Genomic DNA, 24,454 nt, shown 5'->3' on the forward strand with positions numbered 1-24,454 from the left:
TGTAAGAAACTGGCACATTATTTTCCAAAGTGGTCTGCCCACTTTACATTCCTATCGGTTGTGCAGGAGAGTTCCCATTGCTCCCAATCATCCCCAATACATGGTATGGTCAATGTTTCAAAATTGTATTTTTCTAATGAGGTTGAGAATCATTTCAGGATTTCATGTGCTTATCTGCCACATGTTTATATACTTTGGTGAAGTGCTTGTTCAAATAATTCAACCGTTGCTTTTTGTCTTTTTTTGATACAGTTAGCGAGTGTGTGTGAAAGCAGCAGAGAGGGGCAGAGGGAGAGAGAGGATCTTGAGCAAGCTCCATGCCCAGTGCAGAGCCTGATGCAAGGCTCAATCCCACAACCCTGGGAGCATGACCTGAGCCAAAAATCAAGAGGTGGATGCTCAACCAACTGAGCCACTCAGGCACTCTTCATTCAACTTCTTTTTAGTTGGTTCTTTGTCTCCATATAACAGTGTTTTAAAGTTCTTTATATATTACAAATATACATCCTTTATCATATTCGTGATTTACATATATTTTCCCCCAGTCTTTGGTTTGCCCTGGCCTTCTCCTCACAGTGTCTTTCAAGTAGGAGAAGTTAATTAGTGTATAAAGTTATTAATCTGTCAGTTTATAATTTTTCAATTTATGGTTTTTTTTCCCACTTATAAATCAGGCTTTTGATGTGATGTCTAAGAAATCTTTGGTAATCTATGGTCACAAAGATTTTTCTCCTAAATTTTATTCTAGACTTTATTTCGTTTTGAATTTTCCATTTAGATTAGTTTTGAGGTAATTTTATACATGGTATGATATATATAGATCAAAGTTCATTTTTACTGTATAAGGATAGCCAGTTATTCCAGCATTATATATTAAAAAGATTAAAAGGCCTTTTTTCTTTTGTAAAAAATCTATTTACCATCTAGATGTAATCTCTTTTCCATTCCACTGATAGATTTGTCTTCCTTGATGCTGATGCCAGAATGATGTGATTCCTGTAGCTCACCAAGTCAGGTGTTGTAAGTCCTCAGGTTTGTTCATCTTCCTCAAAGATGATTATTTCAGCTTGTTGCATTTCCATATGAATTTTAAAATCAGCTTGTCAATTTCAGAACAATAAGAAGCTTGATGAGATCTGAGTCTTCTGAGTCTATGAACATGGTATATCATCCTACTTAGGTTCTTTAATTTCTCTGGGCAGTATTTTGCAGTTTCCAATGTAGAGGGTTTGCATATGCTTTGTTAAATTTATCTCTAAATATTGTACCTTGGTCTCAAACAAGTGACAAATACAGGCATAGATCTCTTCTGTTCCATTGATGTATCTGTATATCTTTATGCCAATAAAGATTATTGATTATTGTAGCTATATAATAAGAGATTCAGTTAGGTAGGGTAAATTTCCCACTTTTAACATAATGGACCCAAGTGGCCAAACACCTTAAATACTTTTTTCATTAAGCAAATAGATAACTATATTCTGATGTCTCCTTACTCTATTCAACCCAGCATTAGAAAATGTGTGGCACCATAACTCACGGCTAATTTGTTTATTCTCATAGCTTTGGTAGGCATCTTTAGCCACTTTTCATGGAGTTGGCAGAAATCTGGGAGGGTAAAGGGTGATATTATGGACTCATCGTCTGAGTTCATGGTACAAATGAAAGGTCATCTAAGCTCTTTACCTTGGTTTGGAGATTTAAAATAAGCACTTAGAAAACATGGTAAATGTAGCTTCTTTCATTTAAATTTTTATGCCATTTTTATGTGACATGATTTAAACTTAAAAAACTGAAAGGGAAATGTCATACTCTCTATAATTTTAATAATTTGCAGTTCACATTAAGCAAGCATCACACTACAATGAACGATGAGTTGTCATTTCATACCCAACTTGACAACACTGTAGATTAAATTGTGTAATACTAAGAAATTTTGAGTTCTATACAGGCTGACAGAAAAAAATATATAATGCTACCAAAATATGCTACATAAAGTATTATGCTGTACCCACTAAGTAAAGAAGGCTCAAGCATGTCTAGGCTCTTGGTGGTAAAACTCCATGACAATTTATACAAACTACAGTCATCTCTGTACATAATGGTTAATTTGTAACTCATTCATCTTGTTATATGCCCAATGCCACTGCTGAAATATGCTAATTGGCATGTTTTTTCAATCCATAAATGATAATTTCTTCGGGTAACTTCAGGAAGTGTTTTCAAGTAATTTTTCTTTTTTTCAATTTTTTATGTTTTTTTTTTTTTTTTTTATTTTTTAGAGAAAGAGAAGGGACACAGAGTGTGAGCAGAGGAGGGGCAGAGAGAGAGGGAGACATAGAACTCAAAGCAGGCTCCAGGCTCTGAGCAGTCAGTACAGTCATACACTCAACTGACTGAGCCACCCAGGTGCTCCATCTTCAAGTAATTCCTTTAGGAAAATATACTTCTGAAGTACAGATACAGAAGTAGTTGTTTGGTTTTGTTTTGTTTTGTTTTTAGTCTCAATATATAGTCAGAGAAATAAACGTTACCTTCTACGTTGTAAAATTTGAAAAAAAAATCTACAAATCTTAAATAAGAATTTTAGCTTGCTAATATTTGTTGCTGCCTGAAGCGAGAAAGGTACTATCATACACTTGTTAAGGACTGATCAAAATGATTTAGTGCACTGGGAACAACCCTTCTTTTTGAGTCCTTTGTCATTCTAAATCCAGAAAGATGAGTAAATCCAAGAGTAAAGCAGTAACTACTGTTGAACCGTGCTACCTGTAAGTCAGTTGGGCTCCCTGTAGCCACCCTTCCCAAGGGAGCAGAACAAAGGTGAATGCCCTCTCCTCCTCTCTCCCCCTCTGGGACACAACCATGCGACCTGCACTGTGCTGCCCTTCACTCTCTCCTTCACCAGCAACAACCTTGGCCAGAATAACCATTACGGAATGTTCTTTCTGCATCTTAGGCACCTCTGAGAGGAAAGTAAAAGAAAGTCGGAGGGGAACACCCGAATGGCTATGGATATAGAGCACTGCCCTTTGTGTGTCAACAATCTGTCAAAGAGGCTGCACACTTCTCACAGAAACTCACACTTTGCGTTCCTTTGGGCAGGCTGGTGGTTATTAAGCTGGCCAAGACTCTTCAACTTCACGTGAGGATTTGCTCCTGTAACCTTGAATCAAGGGTCTCTGACAGGTGATAAAAGTAAATCTTGAAATGGAAGATGTTTTGTGTCAGCCCCTAGACAGTCTGTATTGCAGTAGGGAATTATTTACGCCATTTGGAACACTTTTGATACCTATCCCTTTCCAAGCTGATTGTAATTTGCGTGGGCACTCTGTGGTAAAAAGGTAAACCACGTCAAAGAGGAATGCATCAGAGAAATATAGATTTCAAATGCACCATACAATTCTGGCCTTGGGGGGGAAAAAAGTTGTATGTTGCTTAAATATTATAAATCCAGCATAAAAGCGAAGGGCGTAGACGGAGTTGTACTAAGCTGTTTGGCTGAAGCAAACAGTCTTAAGAACTGACTTTGGTATTAAAGAATCATGTTTGATTTGTGCCACAGAGGCAGATAAATGCCACAAAGACAGATGCCTCTGTCTGTGAGACATTGTCCTATATGGTATAAAGTTAATAGCAAAGTAATAAGGAGCCTCTGGACCTGACATAAAATATAAAGTTGTGCCTGCTCGACGCAGGCTTCGTGATCGATCACCTGTAAGCGCCTGTGATCACAGCACGACTGTCCTCGTCGCAGGGGACGGGGGCGGGGGGCGCTGCCAGGCGGGCACGGGTGGCGCACCGGAGGCTCTGCGGGTCCCCAGGCCACAGGGGGGCGTGACTGGGCGGGCCACAAAGACTGCGACAGGACGGTTTCGGGCACCGACAAACACACTTTGCCACATGCACACATGTTCAACTTCTAAGAGGGCCGCTGACGACGACGCCCAGCCTCGGGGCTCCTTCTCCTGTCCCCTAAGTCACTGATCACAGGGATAGACGGCTACGCTAAACTTGAAATGGACTCTCACATTCACAAAAGTTAAGTGTGTGTCTCCAACATCATGTTAAAACACTGGAAATTTCTCTAAATGCAATACTAACTCTAACCTCCTATGGAGATGTGAATCATATAAACTCAAGATCTGAAAGAAATGGCATTAATTTCCACTGATCATTAAAAATACCATCCTGGGATTAAAGCTACCTATAGCTATTCGTTAAGTATGACATATCAAGACTGAACACGAACCACAGACAACAAATTTCATGTATCTTCATTTTATGCCATCATTTGAGTGTAACTGTCAAACAATCATTGTCCTGGTCCCCACGGCAAAGTCCAACATTTCGGTACAAATCATGTTACCACATGATTGATCATCTACACGAGGTCACTTCTGATAATAAAATAGTTCTATTAATAATTAGAAGGACAGAGGCCCCTGGGTGGCTTAGTCGGTTAAGCATCTGACTCTTGATTTTGGCTCAGGTCATGATCTCACAATTGGGAGATGGACCCCCACGTCCAGGCTCGGCATGGAGCGTGGGGCCTGCTTATGGTTCTCTCTCTCCCTCTGTCTGCCCTTCGCCAACCTTGTGATCTCTCTCTCTCTCTCTCTCTCTCTATCAACTTCAAAAAAAATTAGAAAGGAAAAGGCCATAACAGCACTGTCTCAGGCACATATAATTTACAATTATTAACATAATTACTTAAAAGTCCAAGTAGTAACTGATTTTCATAAATATTTAAAACGCTTCATTCTGAAGTATCCCTAACCAAGGCATCATTCTTATTCTGTCGAGTCATAATGTGCCTCAGGAAGATGGATCTTCTTCAGCACCACTATCTACTCACGTTGCCCTCTCTGCTGCTGTCCCTTCCTAAGAGCAGGGACACATATGGTGATGACCTAACCCCGCGCCCAACGGCCCCAGCTGCAGGGGGGCCGTGGGCTACAGGGTGCAGGGGGTTAGGTGGCCGGAGATGCAACCCGGAAGGCAGGTCTGCAGACAAGCACGTGGCCAGCTAAGGGGGTAAGGGTGGGTCCAGGAAAGTGGGCGGGAGACACTGAGGGGAGGGGGCACGCTGAGAGGAACCCGAAGCCTCACCCATGACGCCTGCCGAGGCAGAGGCTCCGCTGCAGAGGGGGCGCCTGGTGCATCCGCACTTTGCAGGCAAGCTCTTTTTCCTCCTGCGTCACCCGAATTTACAGAGGGCCCACTTTCCACATATGAAAACAGGTGAATCCATACCGCAAGTTATTCGAACAGAATTTTTGGGAGACCCTCAAGTACACGGATTTCCCAAAACCCGAGCGGACAAGCGACCGCGGGCAGCGGCGGGCCGGACTGACCTGTGTGCTGGCGCCGGTGCTTGGTGAGGGCGTGCCGCGTGCCGCCCGCAAAGCCGCAGAGGTCACACAGGAACGACTTCTCGCCTGTTGCAACAATAAACAGATGAGGGACTGCGGAGGTCACAGATCATTAAAACATATCTATCAAGGCTTTCAGGGTTACTAATTCCTCCAATCAAATGTTTCCATGTAAATATGTCAAATGGGAATGAAATTACCACTGCGGTTTATTGACTGTGATAAAATCTGAAAAGCACCACTGAACATAATTACATACTTGTCAGACCCATAAAAATTAGCTTTATTATCAATGGAACGGTTTTGTACAACTTCATTTCTGGTAGATGTCTTCCAGATGGGGCTGCTTTATGCACTTGAACAGTTTTTATGCATATCCTGATTTTTTACAATTCCCATACATCTGGCCTTTCTGAGCTGAGTAAAGATTGCTTGGAATAGTTAATATACAGTATCTATGATTCTGCTTAAATAAAACATATTGAATTTTCTAACAACTGAAGGAGACTGAATTGGTTTTACCTGATTCTATCAGGTTCTTCTTTAATGACTTCCTACTTAATAATATGAATTAAATGGTTTCCTTGAACATACTGAAGATCCCAAGTCACAATAAAATCTGCATTACTCAGGGCCAATAACAATTCAAGGCTGTTTATGTTTCTCAAACTTTCATGGCATAAAAAAGGGAGTCAAGGGATTGCTGAAGAAACTGTACAGAACCTTCAATTATTCATCTTTAATGACAATTCTGGACTGAAAACCTCTGCAACAATTAGAGACAGATTTGGTAGCCTCAGTATTTGTTGAAAGTGTGTAAACGCTCATTCCATTTTAGCATTTTTACACAAGTGAACATTCTCCCCTACAGTTAACAAATGCAATCTATCCCTTTCCTGCTGCACATTCAGGCAGTGGGTACTGGCCAGCGGGGCAGTTACCCCACAAGGCTCAAGAGGAAGGACCAAGGAGAATGAAAATGGTGACCGTGGAGAGATAAGGGGAAACTATGAAATAATTTTCAGGACCCAAAAGAAATCATTTCTATTTTTATATACTTTACCATGTAGATGTTTAATACAACAAGTCTTTCAAGGGGTTTTCCCAAGTCAGCTGGCTTTTGTTCTAAAATCTTCTGGCATATTACAGCAGACATTTAGCTGGATGTGTTTTGGAAATGGGGATTACCTTTGTGAAGCTAGAAAAAACAGAGTAAATCTAGGAAGGCGGAAGAACTTCCGTAACCAAAAGAGCCTCCCCTTTACTTGACAGCTTTTCTCATTTAAACAAAATGTATTCGTAAAGAGAGGGTTAAACCAAATTATGTTTAACCTCATTTCCCAATGGTATGTGAAAGTGTTCACTGTTGGCGTTTATAAAATAAAGTTGAATTTAAATATTTTCCCTATCTTTGCTTTCCTATTTTGGGGTTAAGTTTGTCCCTTGGCATCATCATTTCAAGAAAAGAAAAAAAAGAATAGAGTAGATGGCTATGAAGAATACAGTTTAATTATAACCACTCATTTAATTATTTAATCAATTTGGAATATAAATCTTCCCAACTAGCCATACTATCAATTAAATAACACTGAAAGTAGACTTCTTAAAACTCCCATAAGATAATCTGCTCATTGATATTAACATACTACTCTATGTTGAGGCAAATTGTCCTCGGCCATGTCTTTGCCAGCACAGTGCCGTGGGCGTTAACCCGGGGTGTGCGGGCGGGAGCGCTCTGTGCCCAGTTGCAGCCGGGCACGCCCCGAATCACACATGTGTGCTGTGTGGTGTGACGCTTACAGCGCTGGTGCTGGTGCCAGGCAACTAGTGAAATGTCTAATAAGGAAAGAACAGTCTTCGTTCTTCCAGATGCAAGAAAAATATAATTCCTTCCTCTCATGTATGAACTTCTTTGTGACCTGTGTCTCTCTTCTTCTAAGAACAGGCAATTCCTCCTGAGGTGTGTGTTTTGGACAGGGGCATGTGCTGTGTGTACATACTAAGTTTTATTCCCTTTTCTATTTTAAGATATGTATAGGTACAAAGACAAAATTGTTAATTTTCAATGTGATTCAATTCTAGACACATTAGTGACCTTGATTTCCTGAAGTACAGAATTTTATTTAGGATGTTAGTGTGCAATGTATTGTACGTCATATTTACCTTGGTGGCTTGATTTGTTTTTTCATCTGAAATTCAATTTCACTGGCTTTTTTTTTTTTTTTTTTTTTTTGAGGGGTAAAGGCAATAGGGTTGGATAGTGGACATCAGAGTATTTTTCAAAAAAAAATTTTAAGAAAAAACTAAACGTAGTATTTCACTCGAAAAAGGGGGTTCGTTTAACATGCCATATTCATATGACAGCAGAGATCTAATGAGAGACTTTTCTTAACAACTTGAATTAGTTTCAAGTGCACCATTTTGCATTCAAATGTAGAAAGACACGGAAACCAATCCTTTCTTTTCTATTAGAAAACAGCCACTGTCCCCTATCTCTCATTATGGTGCAGACTACAAGACCTAACAACAAAAATCCATATTATTGATCCAGCCAAGTCTCCACAATTATTCTTTAGAAGGAAACGCCGACGATAAATTACATCTGCACTGGCTTTTCATCTGCTGTTCGATATAAGTGATCTCTCAGGGCAGGCTTGAGACCTTAAATCGTCACCGCCCTTGTCAAGGAAGCTAAGGAGGCCTGGGCTTCCCACAAACTGCTTCAGAAGAACTTTTAACCTATAATTTCTAACAATAATATAGGATTCTTGGCAATCAGAAAACATTTGGGAATGCTGATTAAAATGTATTATTTTTTTCCCCTTGAAACAAAATACTTTCTGAGAGGTGTAAAGAGAAAGACGACAAAAATACCAAATAGCTCATGGTAGTACAGCTACAGAGACAGGAGTGTACTCAACTCTAAGCCTGTAAGGAGTTCGGGGTCCACTGTCCTTAGATAATGGAAAACATGTCACAAACAGTGACTATAACAGCAGGGAATGAAGGGGATATATATTTATGAAGGTCTAAACGGAGAGCTCTCAGTACCATGCCTAGCATAGGTGTATTCCTAATGCTACTTTTACTATCAACCAGATTAAATCACATATGGTCCTTTAAATGCTGTGAGGTAAAACGTGTGAATTTGTACTTTTGAAATATATACTTATCTAAAAAATTTACAGTAGTTAAATTCAGACTCTTTTCTTCGTATTAACAAAAATTCTTGGATCTGACAGTATTCTCTTAAAAGAAATATTAATCTCACTAAGAATTTTTTAAATGGAACAGAAAACCAAAACTCAATGTTCAAAAATATTATGGAACCGAGTTTATATTGGTCACAAAATCTAAGACTAGTCCTCCACGAAAACTTATTATCCTCAAATGATCTACCAAGATTACATCTAAAAAGATAATGTTGAAACACACGCATATATGTACACACACGATATAAAAAGCTTCTGGGTATGAAACTTGGTTTGGTTCAAACACATGCACGCGTGTGCGTACCCACACTCCCATTTGAATGCCACTTTACAATTACCCTGAGCATCACTGAAAAACCGTATCTTCCCACGGGCAGGCTGGGGGAGGCAAGGCCGCGTGCACGCCGCCCGCCCAGCCCAGGGCGCGCGCGGAGGGGCGCACACCTGTGTGTGTCCGGTAGTGGTCCTTCATGGCGGAGGCCGTGAGGAACGAGTAGTGGCACGTGGGCCAGGTACACTTAAATGGCTTTTCTCCCGTGTGCAGCTTCATGTGGTTGTTCAGGGCCCACTTCTCCGTGAAACTTCTGTCGCACAGGTGGCATGTAAATTTCCTGCACGGGGGAGAGAGAACACGAGGTAAGTGCCGCCCCGCAGTGCCACCGAGGGCCCCAGACAGGAGCGTGCTTTAACCCTGAAACGTGGCGAGTGCACAGACTCCGTGAGCAGGACCGCAGGCCCGGTCTGTCATGTCTGTATAACCAGGCATTGATTTTTCTGTCGAGGCCTGGCACCTCAGCCATTTATTCTCTGCTTTGCGGTTGGGCCCAACGGGTTTGAAAAATTCTGTTACAGTCCAGTCACCCCTGAGGCAAATGTGAGAATAGATTTCACCTGCACAGGCCTACACCACTTATCCAGGGCATGGGCTGTCAGAGCAAAGGCTAAATGAAAAGCTATCCATACTAAACTACTCAGACAAGCCCTGCTCTCTGCCGGGCAGAGGCGGCTGGTGCTGCCGGCTGCCGTCAGGGCCGGGCCCTGCCTGGACCGGCGCCGCTCCCGGGGAGAAAGGGAAAATGCAAAGGAGTCTCCTGAACAGGTGTCCTTCTGCGTTACCCTAAGGATGCATGAGAAAAATTTCCCTCTGATTAGAATAAATATAAGGTTATAACCAACTATACCTTTTTATAAAGCAACCTTTGAGAAAAATAAACCTCAATTACTTTCTGCATTAAAAAAAAATGAAAATAACACATAACACACTCTCGCCAGAAAACACTGGAGCCCCTGAGCTCACCCTTCGTCATCAGGGCGATATGAACCATCAACAGAAACCTTAAATCCTCCTTCTGGTGAGCTTCTGTCCCTCTTTGCTTGTGTTCACGAAATCATCACTGAAATTTACTTTTTGTTTCGAATACAATTTTGTTTAAAGCAATGCCTGTGACTAATAATGTCCAGCTAATTAATTCAGGATAATGAACAGTCAAATAAAAGCAAATTAAAACCCAATATTCAAAATTAAAATATTTTAATAAGTGGATGAGTGCTATGCCACAGAAGAGAGACCGTGGCAGCCTGCTATGACAATCATAAATCAGTCTATACTTTTAGCAAGTCAATGCAATTAAAAACTAGGATTGTAATATGTGCGTTTTAGACCATGATATACATAAGGAGATGTAAGTGAGAAAAGTTTATTCTATCCATAAAAGCTTTAACTGTGATTTTACAATTTTCCTTAATCCCATAAGGGTACAGAAGGAAATCATGAGCTCCAAATCATCACCTTACTTATTCTGAGGTGAGTATAAATTACGTTAACAAATTAATCATTGGAGTTTCACAAATTCTTAGAAATCGAGTTATGAAGTCAACTTTTATAAAAATCCCTCTTCATTTGTTATATATAATTTTTTGTAACAATAGATATTAAATGCTACAGAAGTAAAAATGGCTAAATATTTAAGAAATGTCATAGAAAAATTTCTTAAGTGCTTTATTAATATTAAAATTGCCAATTAATACAACCAAATAATGTATCTATAGAAACACTATATTTGCACTCATGAACACAGACTGACTGAAATTACTGTATCCTTTGATCACTGCTTACTGTACTAGAGAATGACAAATAGAACTAAATACTTCGAAATGCACTGTAAAAAAATATCATGTCCGTATATCTCCCTGACGGGTCTTCATGCATTTAACATTTCAAAACCATGACAGGGATCTTATTTCCAAGATAAATTCCCCTATCTACTTATTTCTTCATGTATTTATTGTGGATCTAACCTTCTCCTACAAGAAATAAATAAGGAGGTTAAGTAGATGCTATCTTTTAACAAATAGTTTCTCCACACTGTATTACAACTTTATGAATGACAAAATAAATCCCTCATTTTGAAAATCTACCATGATGTACATTTAACAAAATTACATCTACGAAACCTCAGTATATGTACTCTATTATTCATACGTAATAAAAATGTTAAACCAGAGCTTAGTGCCTGTCATGAAATGACAAAAGCCAGATAACAAAGAACTAACTAAGGCCACCGCTTGACTTTCAGAAAACCTCACGTGTTTTACAATTGGCTTTATGAAAATAAGTTCACGTACTGGCACTCTGAAAAGAATCTGAAATATGACCAATGCCAAGTATCCTTATACAGATGCAGACCTACTCTTCGATGGGGTGGTTCCTGGGACCACACCATTCCTGACTCTCGAATACTGTGAACCATCAGCCTTCATGCAACAAGGCAGGAAGAGTGACATCCATGAGACAGATCCAGGTGTCCTGGGGGCCGTTGGGGAGCTCATCCCAAGGCAGCTCTGGACAGAACCGGGGCGAGCATACGCAGTCCTGCTAGGCCATGTGGACCCAAGAAGGGAAGGCATTAACGTGTGTTCTAGATGTACTTTATATCTAGAAAGACCTGCACACCCACTATACCCCAAACAATGTTTTAGACAGGGGAGACAAAGACAAAATGAGTTAGATTTGGCTCTTAAGAAAATCACAGGCTATTAAGGGAGAAAAGCCATTCACAAAAATAACCTCAATGCCATAAAAAGAGAATGTAAAATGCCCTCATAAATTTAAAAGCAGCAGCAATTAATGGGGTGGGGCAGATTAAAGAAGGCTTCCCAGGGGAGGTACTTAATTTAGACGTAAGAGGCAGTGGCAAATGGATAGGAGAGGAGGCAAAGAGGACCTGGTGAGACAGTGCTTGGGGAGGGTGCCAGCACCGGGAGTGGCAGGCACTGACAGAACTCGCTGCGACTCTGCCTGCCTGCACCACCCTGGGGAGGCCATCCAGTTTCCTAGGAAAATGGTGAAGCCCGGTGACCTACATTAGGCTGGGTCAGATGTTATTAATGATTTTCTAGCCCCCATGTGGTCTTCCAGGAGAAACTTCTTGCTTAACTGGATTTATGGTACATTACAAAGAAGTCTGGTAAAACTCTGGTAGCCTCCTCTTTGATTATGAAGATAGTTTTCCAGTAGGTCAGTTAAAGGATGTAGCAAGACAAGGAAGTGACAACTATGGAACGGCTACAACCTAAAAGGGTAAACAAGGGAAGCACACAATAGTAGGATGGCGTCTGGGTCACCGTGTATCCTGAAGGCCCATCCAAGTTCACGGTACACAGTGGTGCCTAAAATAATTCTGGACGAACTAGATGAACTAACGTGGTGATTAAGAGTTTCATCCTTTACTTGGTCTCACCAGACCCCGAGTCGGAATGTGGGATCCGTGTGCTACAGTAATAGGGGCCACGCAGGCTGACTGGAGCCCCGGATTCTCATGCCATTTGGCCCTGTCACCTTCCTCAGCATCTGGCCTTATTTTACAAAGTGAGTACTTCAAACATGCAGAACATGACGTAACTGCATACCTAGCACCTGGATGTATGTATAAAATTCATGTTTTCCGTATTTGTTCCGGTACCTTCATTTGATATTCTAAAGTTCTTACATAAATTTTTAAAACTTAAACATTTAGGGGCGCCTGGGTGGCTCAGTCGGTTAAGTGACCGACTCCAACTCAGGTCACGATCTCATGGCTCTTGAGTTTGAGGCTCTGGGCTGACAGCTCAGAGCCTGGAGCCTGCTTCCAATTCTGGGTCTCCCTCTCTTTCTGACCCTTCCCCGCTCATGCTCTGTTTCTCTCTGTCTCAATAATATAAATGAATGAATGAATGAATGAATGAATGAATGAAAAATATTTTAAAAAACATTTATAAGTTAAATTTTTTAAAAATTGTATCACAGGCCATAGCAGAGGAATAACAAATGTGTCATGCAGAAAGCCATCTCTGGGATGTACCTCAATACCCTTTCCAGGTCTTACATGATCTGGCTATCTTATAATATTTAATAGAAAGTTCAAAATGCTGGGAGAGAAGAAGGGGGGAAATAGTGGGGGAGAGGGAGAGAGGCAAACCATGAGAGACTCTTGAATGCTGAGAACAAACTGAGGACTGATGGGTGTGGGGGGGAGGGGAGATCGGCATGGAGGAAGGCGCTTGTGGGGATGAGCACTGGGTGTTATATGGTAACCAACTTGACAATAAACTATTTGTAAGAAAAAAAAAGAAAGAAAAAAAAGAAATATTGCTGTGAACTCATGATATTTTTATATACATATTTTTTTTAAGTTTGTTTATTTTTGAGAGAGAGCACAAGCATGAGCAGAACAGTGGCAGAGAGAGAGGGAGACGCAGAATCTGAAGCAGATCCAGGCTCTGAGCTGTCAGCACCGAACCATAAGATCATCACCTGAGCCGAAGTCAGACACTCAACCGAATGAGCCAAAACAAACAAACAAACAAACAAACAAAAAACCAAAGTTCAAAATGCTAAACAGTGCTGTAAGACTTGTAATGAGAAAAGGCATTTTGTTACCTCCTCTTTCCTCAGGCTTCACTAGATGCTTCTACTGGATATAAAGAGATCTTAAAAGGTTTCAAAGGGCAAAACAAAAGTCACAAGGAAAAGAAATTAAAAGGATACCAAACTTCTCAAAAATGTGGGAATCAGAAGACAATGTACTAATGATCTGCACATTTTGAGGGAAATGATTTTAAATGTAGAATGTTGCACATAACACCTGTACCAGTTCCAACCTAGAGATGCCATTATAAAGTTCCTGGCTTCCGGGAATGAGATGTCTAACTTTTTGGAATAAAGCCCTTTTGCATGTGGATAACTATGAAAGTCAGCTAAGGGTTCATCTTTTAGTCTAAGTTTATAAGGCTTCCCAAATTAAGTTCTAAGAATTTTCTGATAGGATCACAGTAGGTTTTTTTTGTTTGTTTGTTTGATTGTTTTCTGGTTATGTGTGCTGCCTTCTCCTTGGCACCCCTCCCATACCTGGAATGGCTCTGGGCCCTGCTTGGTCTCCCTGTTAAATCTGGTGGTGAATTTATCTTCTTGGAAATCATTCTTGGCATGATTTGTAACAGCAGATCCAAGACTAAATAAAACCCACACCTCTAGACTTAAAATTTTGAAACGAGTATACAAAATATCCTCACTGTCAGACACATAACAAAACTAGAAATTCTCACAGGGGTGTCACTCGGTGTTATGTACAAAGTAAAACTACAGAATCGGCTAGGAGCTGAATTATATGATAATACCATTATCTTAATAGATGTGTCTGCCTTACAGAAAGCTGCCTGGCTTTGAATGCTAAAAGGGCAGACAGGTTATGTCAAAGTACAGAACTACTTTTTTGAGTTCTGTCCTTAACTTTAATTTTCCACATTACTATATGGGGTAAGCATCCTAAGAGGAGATTCTATATTCATCTTCTTCAAATTATATTTTTAAATTTTATTTAAAATGTGTAAAACCCTATTAGGTGGATTATTCACTCAATTCATTAGCAACTTAATGAAAAATCTGCACATATCTCACTGACCTATGAAGACAAGTGTATTTTGATACTTTGGTGCTTTTTTATAATTTTTTAATATAGTAAGAAGTATCACTAGTATATTTTTATGTTCTTTTCTAATCTCTCCAATCCAGGAGAATTTAGAAATAATTGCTTTAGCAATGCCTCTTAAAACCTACCTCTCTCCCAGAAAGCTCCGTCTAGGTATGCACACTTGGGAAACTCCGGCACAAGCACAGACATATAAAAAAAAAATCATCCCCATTAAAAAATGCGAATAATCTTAAATATCCATCAGCTGAGGAGTAGATAAATAATGGGTTTAATCACAAAATGGGATATCATAATGTAGAAAAATGCATCAACAGGGCTACATTTATTAGCAATTTCAAATATGTAACTGCATTAAAACAAAACAAGTTGGGTAGAGAACTGAGCCACTCAGGAGAGAGAAACAAAAGTATTGAATACAAACCTATGAAGTCCGCATGCAAAAGCCTGCACAGGACACCGAGGTGTCTGAACAAAGGGGTTAAGGTGTGTATGCGATAATGTTCACTATAGTGTTCCAATTTTGTTGTTTTGAGAAGAGAAGGAATTCCAAGTAAATATGGCCATATGTTAACATCTTCCCAAATACTTTCACTGTTTTTGAAATTTTTCACAATTCAAAATGGGTATTTTAATTAAACAATCAAACAATATTCCTTATCTTCTCTCTATGACTCCATGGGCCACTCCTGTGAAATTAATAACTCACACAAATTCACATCTACAAAAAAAAGCACAGCGGTGAAACTGATCTGGTGTGCTATGAATAAAATTTTAATAGAAGAGTAAGCTCAATTTTGTCAAAATATTAACTAATCATGCAGTTATTATCTCTCAAAACTGTGAAACAAAGGTGTTGACTGATTCAAAACTATTCCAGTAAAGCCCAACTGAGGCTGCAAGAGTGTAACTGATGGGTATTGCTGGTTTTTTTACGGGGTAAAAGGGAACACAGAACTGTGAAGGCAAGGCCAGGTGCGTACAATTTCAACCAAAGCCATCCACCATCCTGATGAATCTGTTTAACAATTTCTGACTTACTCAAAACTACCAATGCCCAGGCAGTTTCTTTGAAATAAAAGCCTCTTATTAAAATTATTATAACTTAATAATTACAAAACCACACACTAAGAGATGAAATGAAAGCAGAATATGATGGAGTCTTCACGCACTAGGGCTACCGTACGAATTCTGCTGAGCTGCAAACGTAACTGAAAACAATCACGTCCTTGAACAAAGAAGCACATAAAAGGCCCAGAAGGACAATCCCTGAAGAGCAACCACAATGTTCAATGACTTCATGTGAGTGTCCTATGCTGAAAAGGCGCCCCAAGGATAACAAAGCAAAATGCCAGAGTTCAGGACACTCTACTGTGATACCAGGTAGAGTACCTGTAATCACGGAACTGTGAGATGCCTCTGTAGTTTTTGGCCCCGGGGAAAACTCTGAATAAAAATATACAATGCTGCCTTTAGACCGATTCATGAGAAACGAGCACTAAATTGTATTATATACCCCAGTATTATTCCACAGTGATCTTATTCATCTTATTTCTATGAAGTTTCAAAGTATTACACATATGTTTAAATAAAATACCCAACTTTAAACTCTATGGAAAATAATCAGTGTTTTCCTCTGAACTGAGGTACACTGACAGCTAAATAGTAACTATGAAGACACTCAATGTCCCTCTGAGCATCTCCTTCCAAATATTTGTGTGCATATATGTGTGTACAAAGTCCAAATCAAAACTTTGACTCAATGAATGGCATTAAAACCTGAAACCAAAGACATTACATGATAATGCTAGTATCCAGATTACTTAAACTAGGCTAGACTGGGAGAGTGGCCTGTTTCTGATTATATATAAAACATGGGCATGATTTATATCAAGAAGCCACAAAGACTTAAGATTAGAAAGGTTTCATTTACTAAATTCAACTCTTCAGGTTCACTTGTGGCTTACAGATGAAAGTTGGACAGCCCCTCCCCAGCGCCCCCAGGGTTTTTACACAGCAAGGGAGCCTGCTACTTAAGCCAAGAGTCTTGAGTGCATTTTTGCCCTGAACAGGTGATAATTACCCTAATTAACAGGCTAGATCCTTGTTAACTAGTTGGAAAAAAAATTTAACCTCACTCACACCAAGGCCTGTCGTTTTAAAACCTCTTAACATATCATTCAGATTCTAAAAGCTGTGAAATATATTTTCTGGCTCTTTCAAACCAATCCAAAGGTTGAAAAGCTTTGTGTCAAAATTACTTCTGGGAGGAGCACTAAGCAGAATATTAATCCCAGGTTGCTTCAGTCTACTAAGAACCAAGAGAATGACTCATTCTGAAGAAAAACATTCAAGGATTACAAGGGCTATGCCTTCAGAGATTTGAATTCATCCTTCAAAATCTCATTCTTAGGAAATTTTTCTTTGTCAAAGAGACCATAAACTCAGGTCTATCCAAAACCATCCCTGAAGCCTGGCTGGAGCCTCTCCCACTCCCTGCGTGCACTACACCCAATGCTCACTGGCACAGCGGTGTCTTCCATCAGGGGCCTGGAAAAGCTCTGCGTAAAGGACAGTAGACATCTTATCCATGGCATGGTGGCTCATCAGGTCTTTATCTTCTGCTTCCTTGACAGAAGCAGCCACAGACAGTAAATAAACAAAGGAGTATGGCTGTGTTCCAATAAAACTTTATTTACACAAACAGTTAGCGGGCCTGATTTGGCATGCAGGTCATAGTCTGCCAATCCCTGGCTTGGATAATAGGTCACATTCCCGCCACCCCCTGCCATGTCCCCCAAACACCCTGATCTACAAAGGGCAACAGAACCTGAATGGAGTGCTGCTGAAAACAAAGCTCCACCAAGTCCCTTTCTCAGGGTCTGAGAAGTCAGCTTAGTCCTGAAAGAGTTTACGTTTCCTGCATGGCTCTAAAACGCCAACACGAGAAGAACAGGTGGAAGGAATTATACCGCATATGAGACCCATTCCCGTCACAGGCTGCCCCCTCCACTTCAAACTGCCCTCCTTCAAGGGTTTTGCAGAGCTGGAGGGCTTGGGAAGTTGAAACAATTTTAACTAACCATAGAAGTCAAGTCCTGAAGAACAAGACATATATTAAATTGCCAAAATCCTCTACTCTGGACTAAATGAAATTTTATCGCTTCAGGTTAGGGAAGAAAACACTGGATTTGTGTAAGGAAGGTTAAAATAGCACTTACAAATAAAGGACTAATATTACTGTTTAAAGACCAGGCAAAGAGAATTTCTTTTAAATCACTGCTCTTACTAATATAAATAATCTGAGATAAATCGACAAAAGAAATTTCAAATTTCAATTAAAGATTCATCACAAATGTCTTGATTATTGTTTAGTTTTTGGACATTTACAACACAATCCTAACAACCTTCAAATTATAATCATTCAGCTACTTCTATATCAACTGGTCAATTTAAAAAATCGCTATTAAAACCTACTACTGTGTGTCTACAAATGACCTATGCTATGTTCAACCTTATAAAGACATAAAAGCCTCTGCAAAAGGAGCCTATGATTCAATGGTCAACACTACATTCAGTGAAAGAATTAGAACACAAAAGCACCGCATCACGTTGGGCTTTTGAAAGAGGCTTTAAAAGAGGTTTAGTAAAAGCACTGGTGGCTATAGAGTGAAATCGCTAGAAGGACCTCATGGATGAGGAGGGGCTTCAGGTAGGCCTCAAAGAGCAGGGCAGACATCATCGGGCAGGGAGCAGGCACTGACAGGCTCCAGCTCCAGAGCGGAGACAGGCAGACCTGGCCAGGTGGTGTGTGTGAGCCCTGAGCCGACCATCTGAGCCCCGCGGGTGGGTGGGGAGCGCGCTGCATGCAAGACAGAGGTAAAGTTGCAGCCTCTGAGTAGTCAGACTGAGATGATCCCCATTACCAGAGAGAGGAACTTGGCTTTGACAGGACAAAAGGAACCACTGATCTATTGTTTTTCTTTATCCTCTTCCTATGTCTCTTCAGTGCGTGTTTTTCACAATTATTTGATTATAATTTTCTAAGAAGGTGAATGTGCCTTTACCCTTCACGAGGCCCATGACCACTTCAGATGCAGTATATACACATACAAATATGTGCCTGTCTGGGGAGAAAGAAAAACTTAACCTACCACAATGACGTTCACATCTGAGATTTGTGATGAGCTCACTTTTATATTCAGCCAAGGAATGCAGTCTTGAGAACAGCTTGTCAGCCCTAACAAAGACAGCTGTCTTTCAAGCAGCTTACCTGTAGATGCTATGAAAATGTTAACAGAGAGCTAAGAAACTAGATCATTTACATGTCAGTGGGAAAAGCGTTTTACTAAGTTTTCAGATGACGATCTCACCAGTTACTGTATTAGAATGAACCCGTTAACAAATCTAAAAAGGATAGATTTTACCCATAAAACCAAAAATGGGCTCATGGAAAGGAGAAAACACTAATAGAACAAAACCAACTACAAAATTAATTTTCTTTTAAAATTTTAATATATTAAAGTTAAACACAACTGATATAGTAATGGAAGCTGAGTATGAACAAGAACTTTTGTCTCAATTCAGAAAACCTGTCACGGTGCTACTCACCAAAAAACTCAGATTCATATGGAATTTATAAAAGTTGTAATAAGGTCTTATACAATGGTGTTATACTACTATGTCGAGAAAATGTTTCGTTAGCCTGACTGTATGAAATTTTATAAGGACAGACATACATCATGGAAAGGCCCTACATATGTCTATAGAATAAATTCCAATCCCCTTTTGTTAATAAAGCTGATAGTTTCACAGAAGCAATGTTGCTCAGTTTCTTGCATGCCACAGATTCAGAAATAATGTTCAATTTAGACATTCATGATGCTGTGAAAGAGAAGTTAGTGTCCGGCCATGGACAGTCTCTCTGAGCCTCGGGAGGTCTGTGTAATTCTTATTCCTGCTGTGTACCCAATATTTTTAAAAATACAGGGCACAGGACATTTCTTCATTCTGTATCACAGTTAGATCACTGGTGTTCTATAAATAGTACATCAAGAGAATGATCTATTATTTCACAGTGACTTAAAACAGCAACAATAAGAGAGCCCTGGTTTCCTTCTCAGTGTCCCGGCCAGCAACCCTCCCCAGTTAGGAATTCTCAGGGTGGTTTAAAAAGAGTAACCATTTTTTTCTCAACAAAGTTAATAAACTTAATAAACAGAAGTCATCACTTATGACTGATCATAAGTGCTTGGATTATACCTCTAGCATAGGAAATTCAAATCTGTTAATACTACAGCCCTGTTAGAACCAGTAACTGATACCCAGTGCATTTAACTCTCTGAACTTGTGCATTGTTCTTAGTTAAGAGATGGGGGATGATCACTATCCCAAATGACTTCTTAAATGAATCAAACATATAACAGATTAAGTTGAAATAAATAAAATATTTCTTTCTACCAAACAAGTTAAAATATACCTTCAACATATGCACAGCTAGTATTTTTCTAAAAGATATTATTGTAATACTGGGACGTGTTCCATAGACATGTGCATCTTACAGGCCAGCAAATATCCTGCAGGTCTTTATGTGTCTACTATGGAAAGAGGATATCTAGACATTTGAATATATTTTCCAGATTTAGAAAGGACTGTCCAACCTGATGGTGACTGTGATTTGCTGGAGCTGGGAAAGGCAGCCTTTCCAAACTTAGGTATTTCATTGTCTTGGCCTTTGTCATCATCTCGGCCTTCCAGCATGTCAGGATGATCTAGGGAACCATTTGAGCTCAAGGTAAGATTAGCTGGAAGGGTTGAGATGTATTGCCCAGCAGTCTCCGAGTTCAGTACAGAATTGACCCTTTCTGAGACCTCAGTCAGAAGAGCAGCAGTTACAGCACACTGCAGAGTAACCATCCTGGGGCATGTGTGCACCGGAGCGTCACCTGTGCATGCTGTTGAGTACAGCAGATGAACTCAGCGTGGACGCTGTAGAGCCTGACACGGATCACAGGTGGCTTTAAATCATAGTGTTCTGACATTCAAATATATAGAAAGATCACGTGGTAAGGGATTTGACTTGTTCCTTTCTAAATCATGGGTTCAAGGGAAAGTGCTAAAATTAGATTAACATAAAAAACAGGTTTTTAAGGGTTTTAAAGTTATCGTGATCCACCTGAGAGCAAGGAGTTAATAACACTAGTAGGCTCCTCGCCGCTTCTTCTGCGCGGCCACTATACAGTGGGTATGGAGTCACCTACAATGAAGCGTGAGTGAAATCAGGGAGTGCGTGCAGATTCAAGGTGTATGCAGATGGGAAAATCTCTCAAATTCAGGGCAAAGCAATTCACTTAGCTTCCTTGCAACACAAAAGAGCATTAATTTATTTTTAAAAATTGGATGTGTACAGCTAGAATTCTTCTTTACACAAAACGTGGATTTCATCTACAGCTCATATATTCTAAATTATTTTGAAAAGGTAAATTCACACAGGCATCTATAAACATCGCATATATGGATGACTTATATTAATTTTTCAAATCTTCAACACCTCAAGACTATAGGGGTTCCCATTATCATTTATGATCTGCCTTCTAGCATTCAAAATACTAGTCTACATTTCTTTCTCATGTAATTAAAGTGCATAAGCAAAAACAACTGGAAGGATGTAGGTGATAAAATATACTTACACTTGGCATAGGGAGGGCCTTAGGGAGGCTAAGATACAGCAGTAACTGAACTGCCAAAACGAGGTGAGTGACAAAAATGACTTTTCAGTTATGGGCTGGGAAAGAACAGAAATGAAAGGCGAAGGGCTGGCTAGTTTAGACTTTATAATACAAAGAAAACAAAACTGCTCAACACTTCATACCATTACTCTCTTTTTACTAAAGACTTTTTGGGGTAAAACACGGAAATGCAGTGAAGTCCAACAAGTTATTTCACGTCCGGGGGTGATGAGGAAGCTTGGGGAGCAGGAGCACAGGCCACGTGCAGCGATAGGCAGGCCTCCCGAGGCCCAGGCGGGACCAGCTGCCCCGGCAGAACCAGAGGACACAGGTGGCTGCGTGAGGGCCCAGCACACCGAGCAGCCAGGAACGCGGATGCCCTGTCCCCCCGTAACAAGCCCGCACGCCAGTGTCTTCGGTAAGTGTCAGGCTCTGACTCAAGAGTAAGCCTGGATGTGCGCGCAGAACCGAAGACACGTGAGCAGCCAGGAGAGCCCCTCCTCGATGCACGCTCACCTCCTGACTCGACCACAGGGCTCAATGGGGATTCTCAGCACTCACCTTTGTTCCCTCATTCCTCCCAAAGACATGATGTAGGGCCCGGTCCGTAAGTCTCTTCTGTGTGACCTATACCTAGTCCTACGGTGACCTGTGTTCGGACCTCCGAGTTCACACTGCAGCTCTGAGGAGTTCCCGGAGGTCTGGTGTGCATTCAGCTGACCGCACAGTGTATCCACTAGGAAGGCTAACAGCCTTCTCCGATCTGATGTATCTGAACCTAGCTCCCAATGTCCACCAATGGGACCTGCTCATTTCTGCCTCGTTAGTTAATGACATGACTTCATTCTTCCCATTGTTCAGGCCACAATCTTGGCATCATCCATTCATCTTTTTCTCATCCAACCTACCAGTGAACCCTATGGGCTGTGCTTCCTAGATATATTCAAAGTGTGGACACTTCCATCTACCTCTGCTGCTACCACCAGGGTCCAACGTACCATCCCTTCGTGGCAGGATCATAAGGAGACCCTCCCTCTGCCTCTGCTCTCCCCCCGTCCACCTTCCTACCATCCGGCAGGAAGTGTGCAGACAACACTGCTACCATCCGGTGTGCAGACAGCACTTCTTATTATCACCTATGCCAGACCATGCCAGGCCTCTGTTCAAAACCTCATCCGGCACAGAGGAAACAGAAAGGTCCTCGCAGAGCTGTCCAGAGCTCCACGCGGCCCAGGCTCCCATGAACTCGTCCTTCCCACCCTGTGCCTCGCTCCTGGCACGCGGGCCCCTGCGACAAGCGGCCATGGCCTGTGCTCCCATTCTGGGGGGGATACATGCAAGACTTCCCCTGTGCCTCAAGGACTCCTGTGGCTCAGCCCCTCTTGACTCACTTGCCACTTCCTCTCCAAGGCTTTCCCTTGCCCCCCCAGCCCTCCTTAGTGTTCTTCCCCCTTTTATTTTACTGAATCATCACTATTTTAATACTGGCATTAGTTTGCCTTTTCATTTTGTTTAGTGAATATCTCCCCACACCAAGATGTAAGCTCATGATAGCAGAATGTCCCAGGGCCCAATACTTTGCTGGCACAAAGTAAGTACCTAGTAAATGGCTGTTCAACTGGTGAATTAAATATCGCCAACAGGGCAAAATTTACAGAAAGAAGTTTATTTAAAATTTTATTTTTTATTTTTATTTATTTCTAGGAGAGAGAGAGAGAGAGACAGCGTGAGCAGGGGAGGGTCAGTGAGAGAGGGAGTCACAGACTGAAACAGAATCCAGGCTCCGAGCCGGCAGTCAGCACAGAGCCTGACGCGGGGCTCGAACCCACAAACCGCGAGATCATGACCTGAGCGAAAGTTGGACGTTTAACCGACTAAGCCACCCAGGCGCCCCTATTTAAAATTTTTTTAAATATTTATTTATTTTTGAGGCAGAGAGAGCACAAGAGGGGAGGGACTAGAGAAAGACACAGAATCTGAAGCAGGCTCCACACTCTGAGCTGTCAGCACAGAGCCCGACGTGGGGCTCGAGCTCAGGGACCGCGAGACCATGATCTGAGCCAAAGTCAGATGCTTAACCAAGTGAGCCACCCAGGTGCCCCAAAGGGTTTAACCTTAAATACAATTAACCGGAATCACTAATTTACATCCACTGTGGGGGCTTTAGTATGTCACACCGATATTATACAGCTGATACAATCAAAGTACTACAGAGACAGGCAAGAGCTGAAATATTTATTGAAGCAATATAAAATTGGAACTTTAGAAAGAAAGAAATATTTTGGCCTTTCAAGTTTTGAAACTAAGCCTCATTTTATTTGTATTCAGGTAGCTCAGACATCAGTGTCCAGTGACTCTGTAAGCCTACGCTGTGTGTGAATGCCACAGACAACTAATCACAGATACTGTTCACAATGAAAGATTCTCCTGTTTGCCCTGAGTAAAATCATAATCACAACTTTGAAGAGATGGTTCCAGGTGTTCGATGATAAAAAAAAAAATATGTGTTAACAGACTTTGGAGGCCGTCAGACCAGCCCTCACTATAGACTTTTCCTTGTTTTATACCCCATCTTACTCCCCTACATTACACCAGAGTCTTGACCTGATTATAGCTTATTTGCCACTCCCAGTTGTACCCAACGCCAACTCACGGATTTTTGAGGATTTTCTATGTTTTTACGTGTACGTTCCCTAAAAGAATCTAAATAACTCTGGGACATTTACATTGATTTTCAATTTCGTGATCTCTTTCACGTATTGGGGGCACAAAAGTGATAGGTCATTTATAAAATTTAGTATTTGTGTATAACTAAATCGGATCAAAGGCTCAAAATATGTCAAAAATACTCTGATAAATGACATACCTAATGGCATACTGAAAACCACATGGTTGCTTGAAGGAAGTCACGACACAGAAGTGGGACAGAGAGCCACCATGACACCACGTCACATGCAATGCCAGTGCCCTGGTTATTCCCTCAGCCTTTAGCTCTACGTGTCAGGTGCGGCAGAGCCAGAATAAAATACCCCCCAAATATGTCCCAACAATAAATCCCCATAAATCTAATTTCAACTAATTTCCATTAAGTCCAGTCTTAGGAACAAGGGGTACTCAGAGTCTCAAACCAGTAAGACTACGCCTCTCTAGGACAGCAAAGATGGCTTCTGAGG

The 24,454-nt window shown here is 40.9% G+C and overlaps 1 protein-coding gene across 1 annotated transcript in view; it reads right to left on the minus strand.

The window, feature by feature from the left end:
• The window catches only part of ZNF407 (zinc finger protein 407), a 441,625-nt gene that overhangs the window by 168,633 nt on the left and 248,538 nt on the right, over positions 1-24,454 (minus strand). The window contains exons 5-6 of the mRNA XM_039236390.1: positions 9,032-9,198; positions 5,358-5,441 (exon numbers count right to left, since the gene is read on the minus strand). Coding sequence (XP_039092321.1) covers positions 5,358-5,441; positions 9,032-9,198 — 251 coding nt within the window. The remainder of the gene's footprint in view (positions 1-5,357; positions 5,442-9,031; positions 9,199-24,454) is intronic.

Source organism: Hyaena hyaena, unplaced genomic scaffold (assembly GCF_003009895.1).
Source record: "Hyaena hyaena isolate Hyena2069 unplaced genomic scaffold, ASM300989v1 scaffold_110, whole genome shotgun sequence".
Taxonomy (NCBI): domain Eukaryota; kingdom Metazoa; phylum Chordata; class Mammalia; order Carnivora; family Hyaenidae; genus Hyaena; species Hyaena hyaena.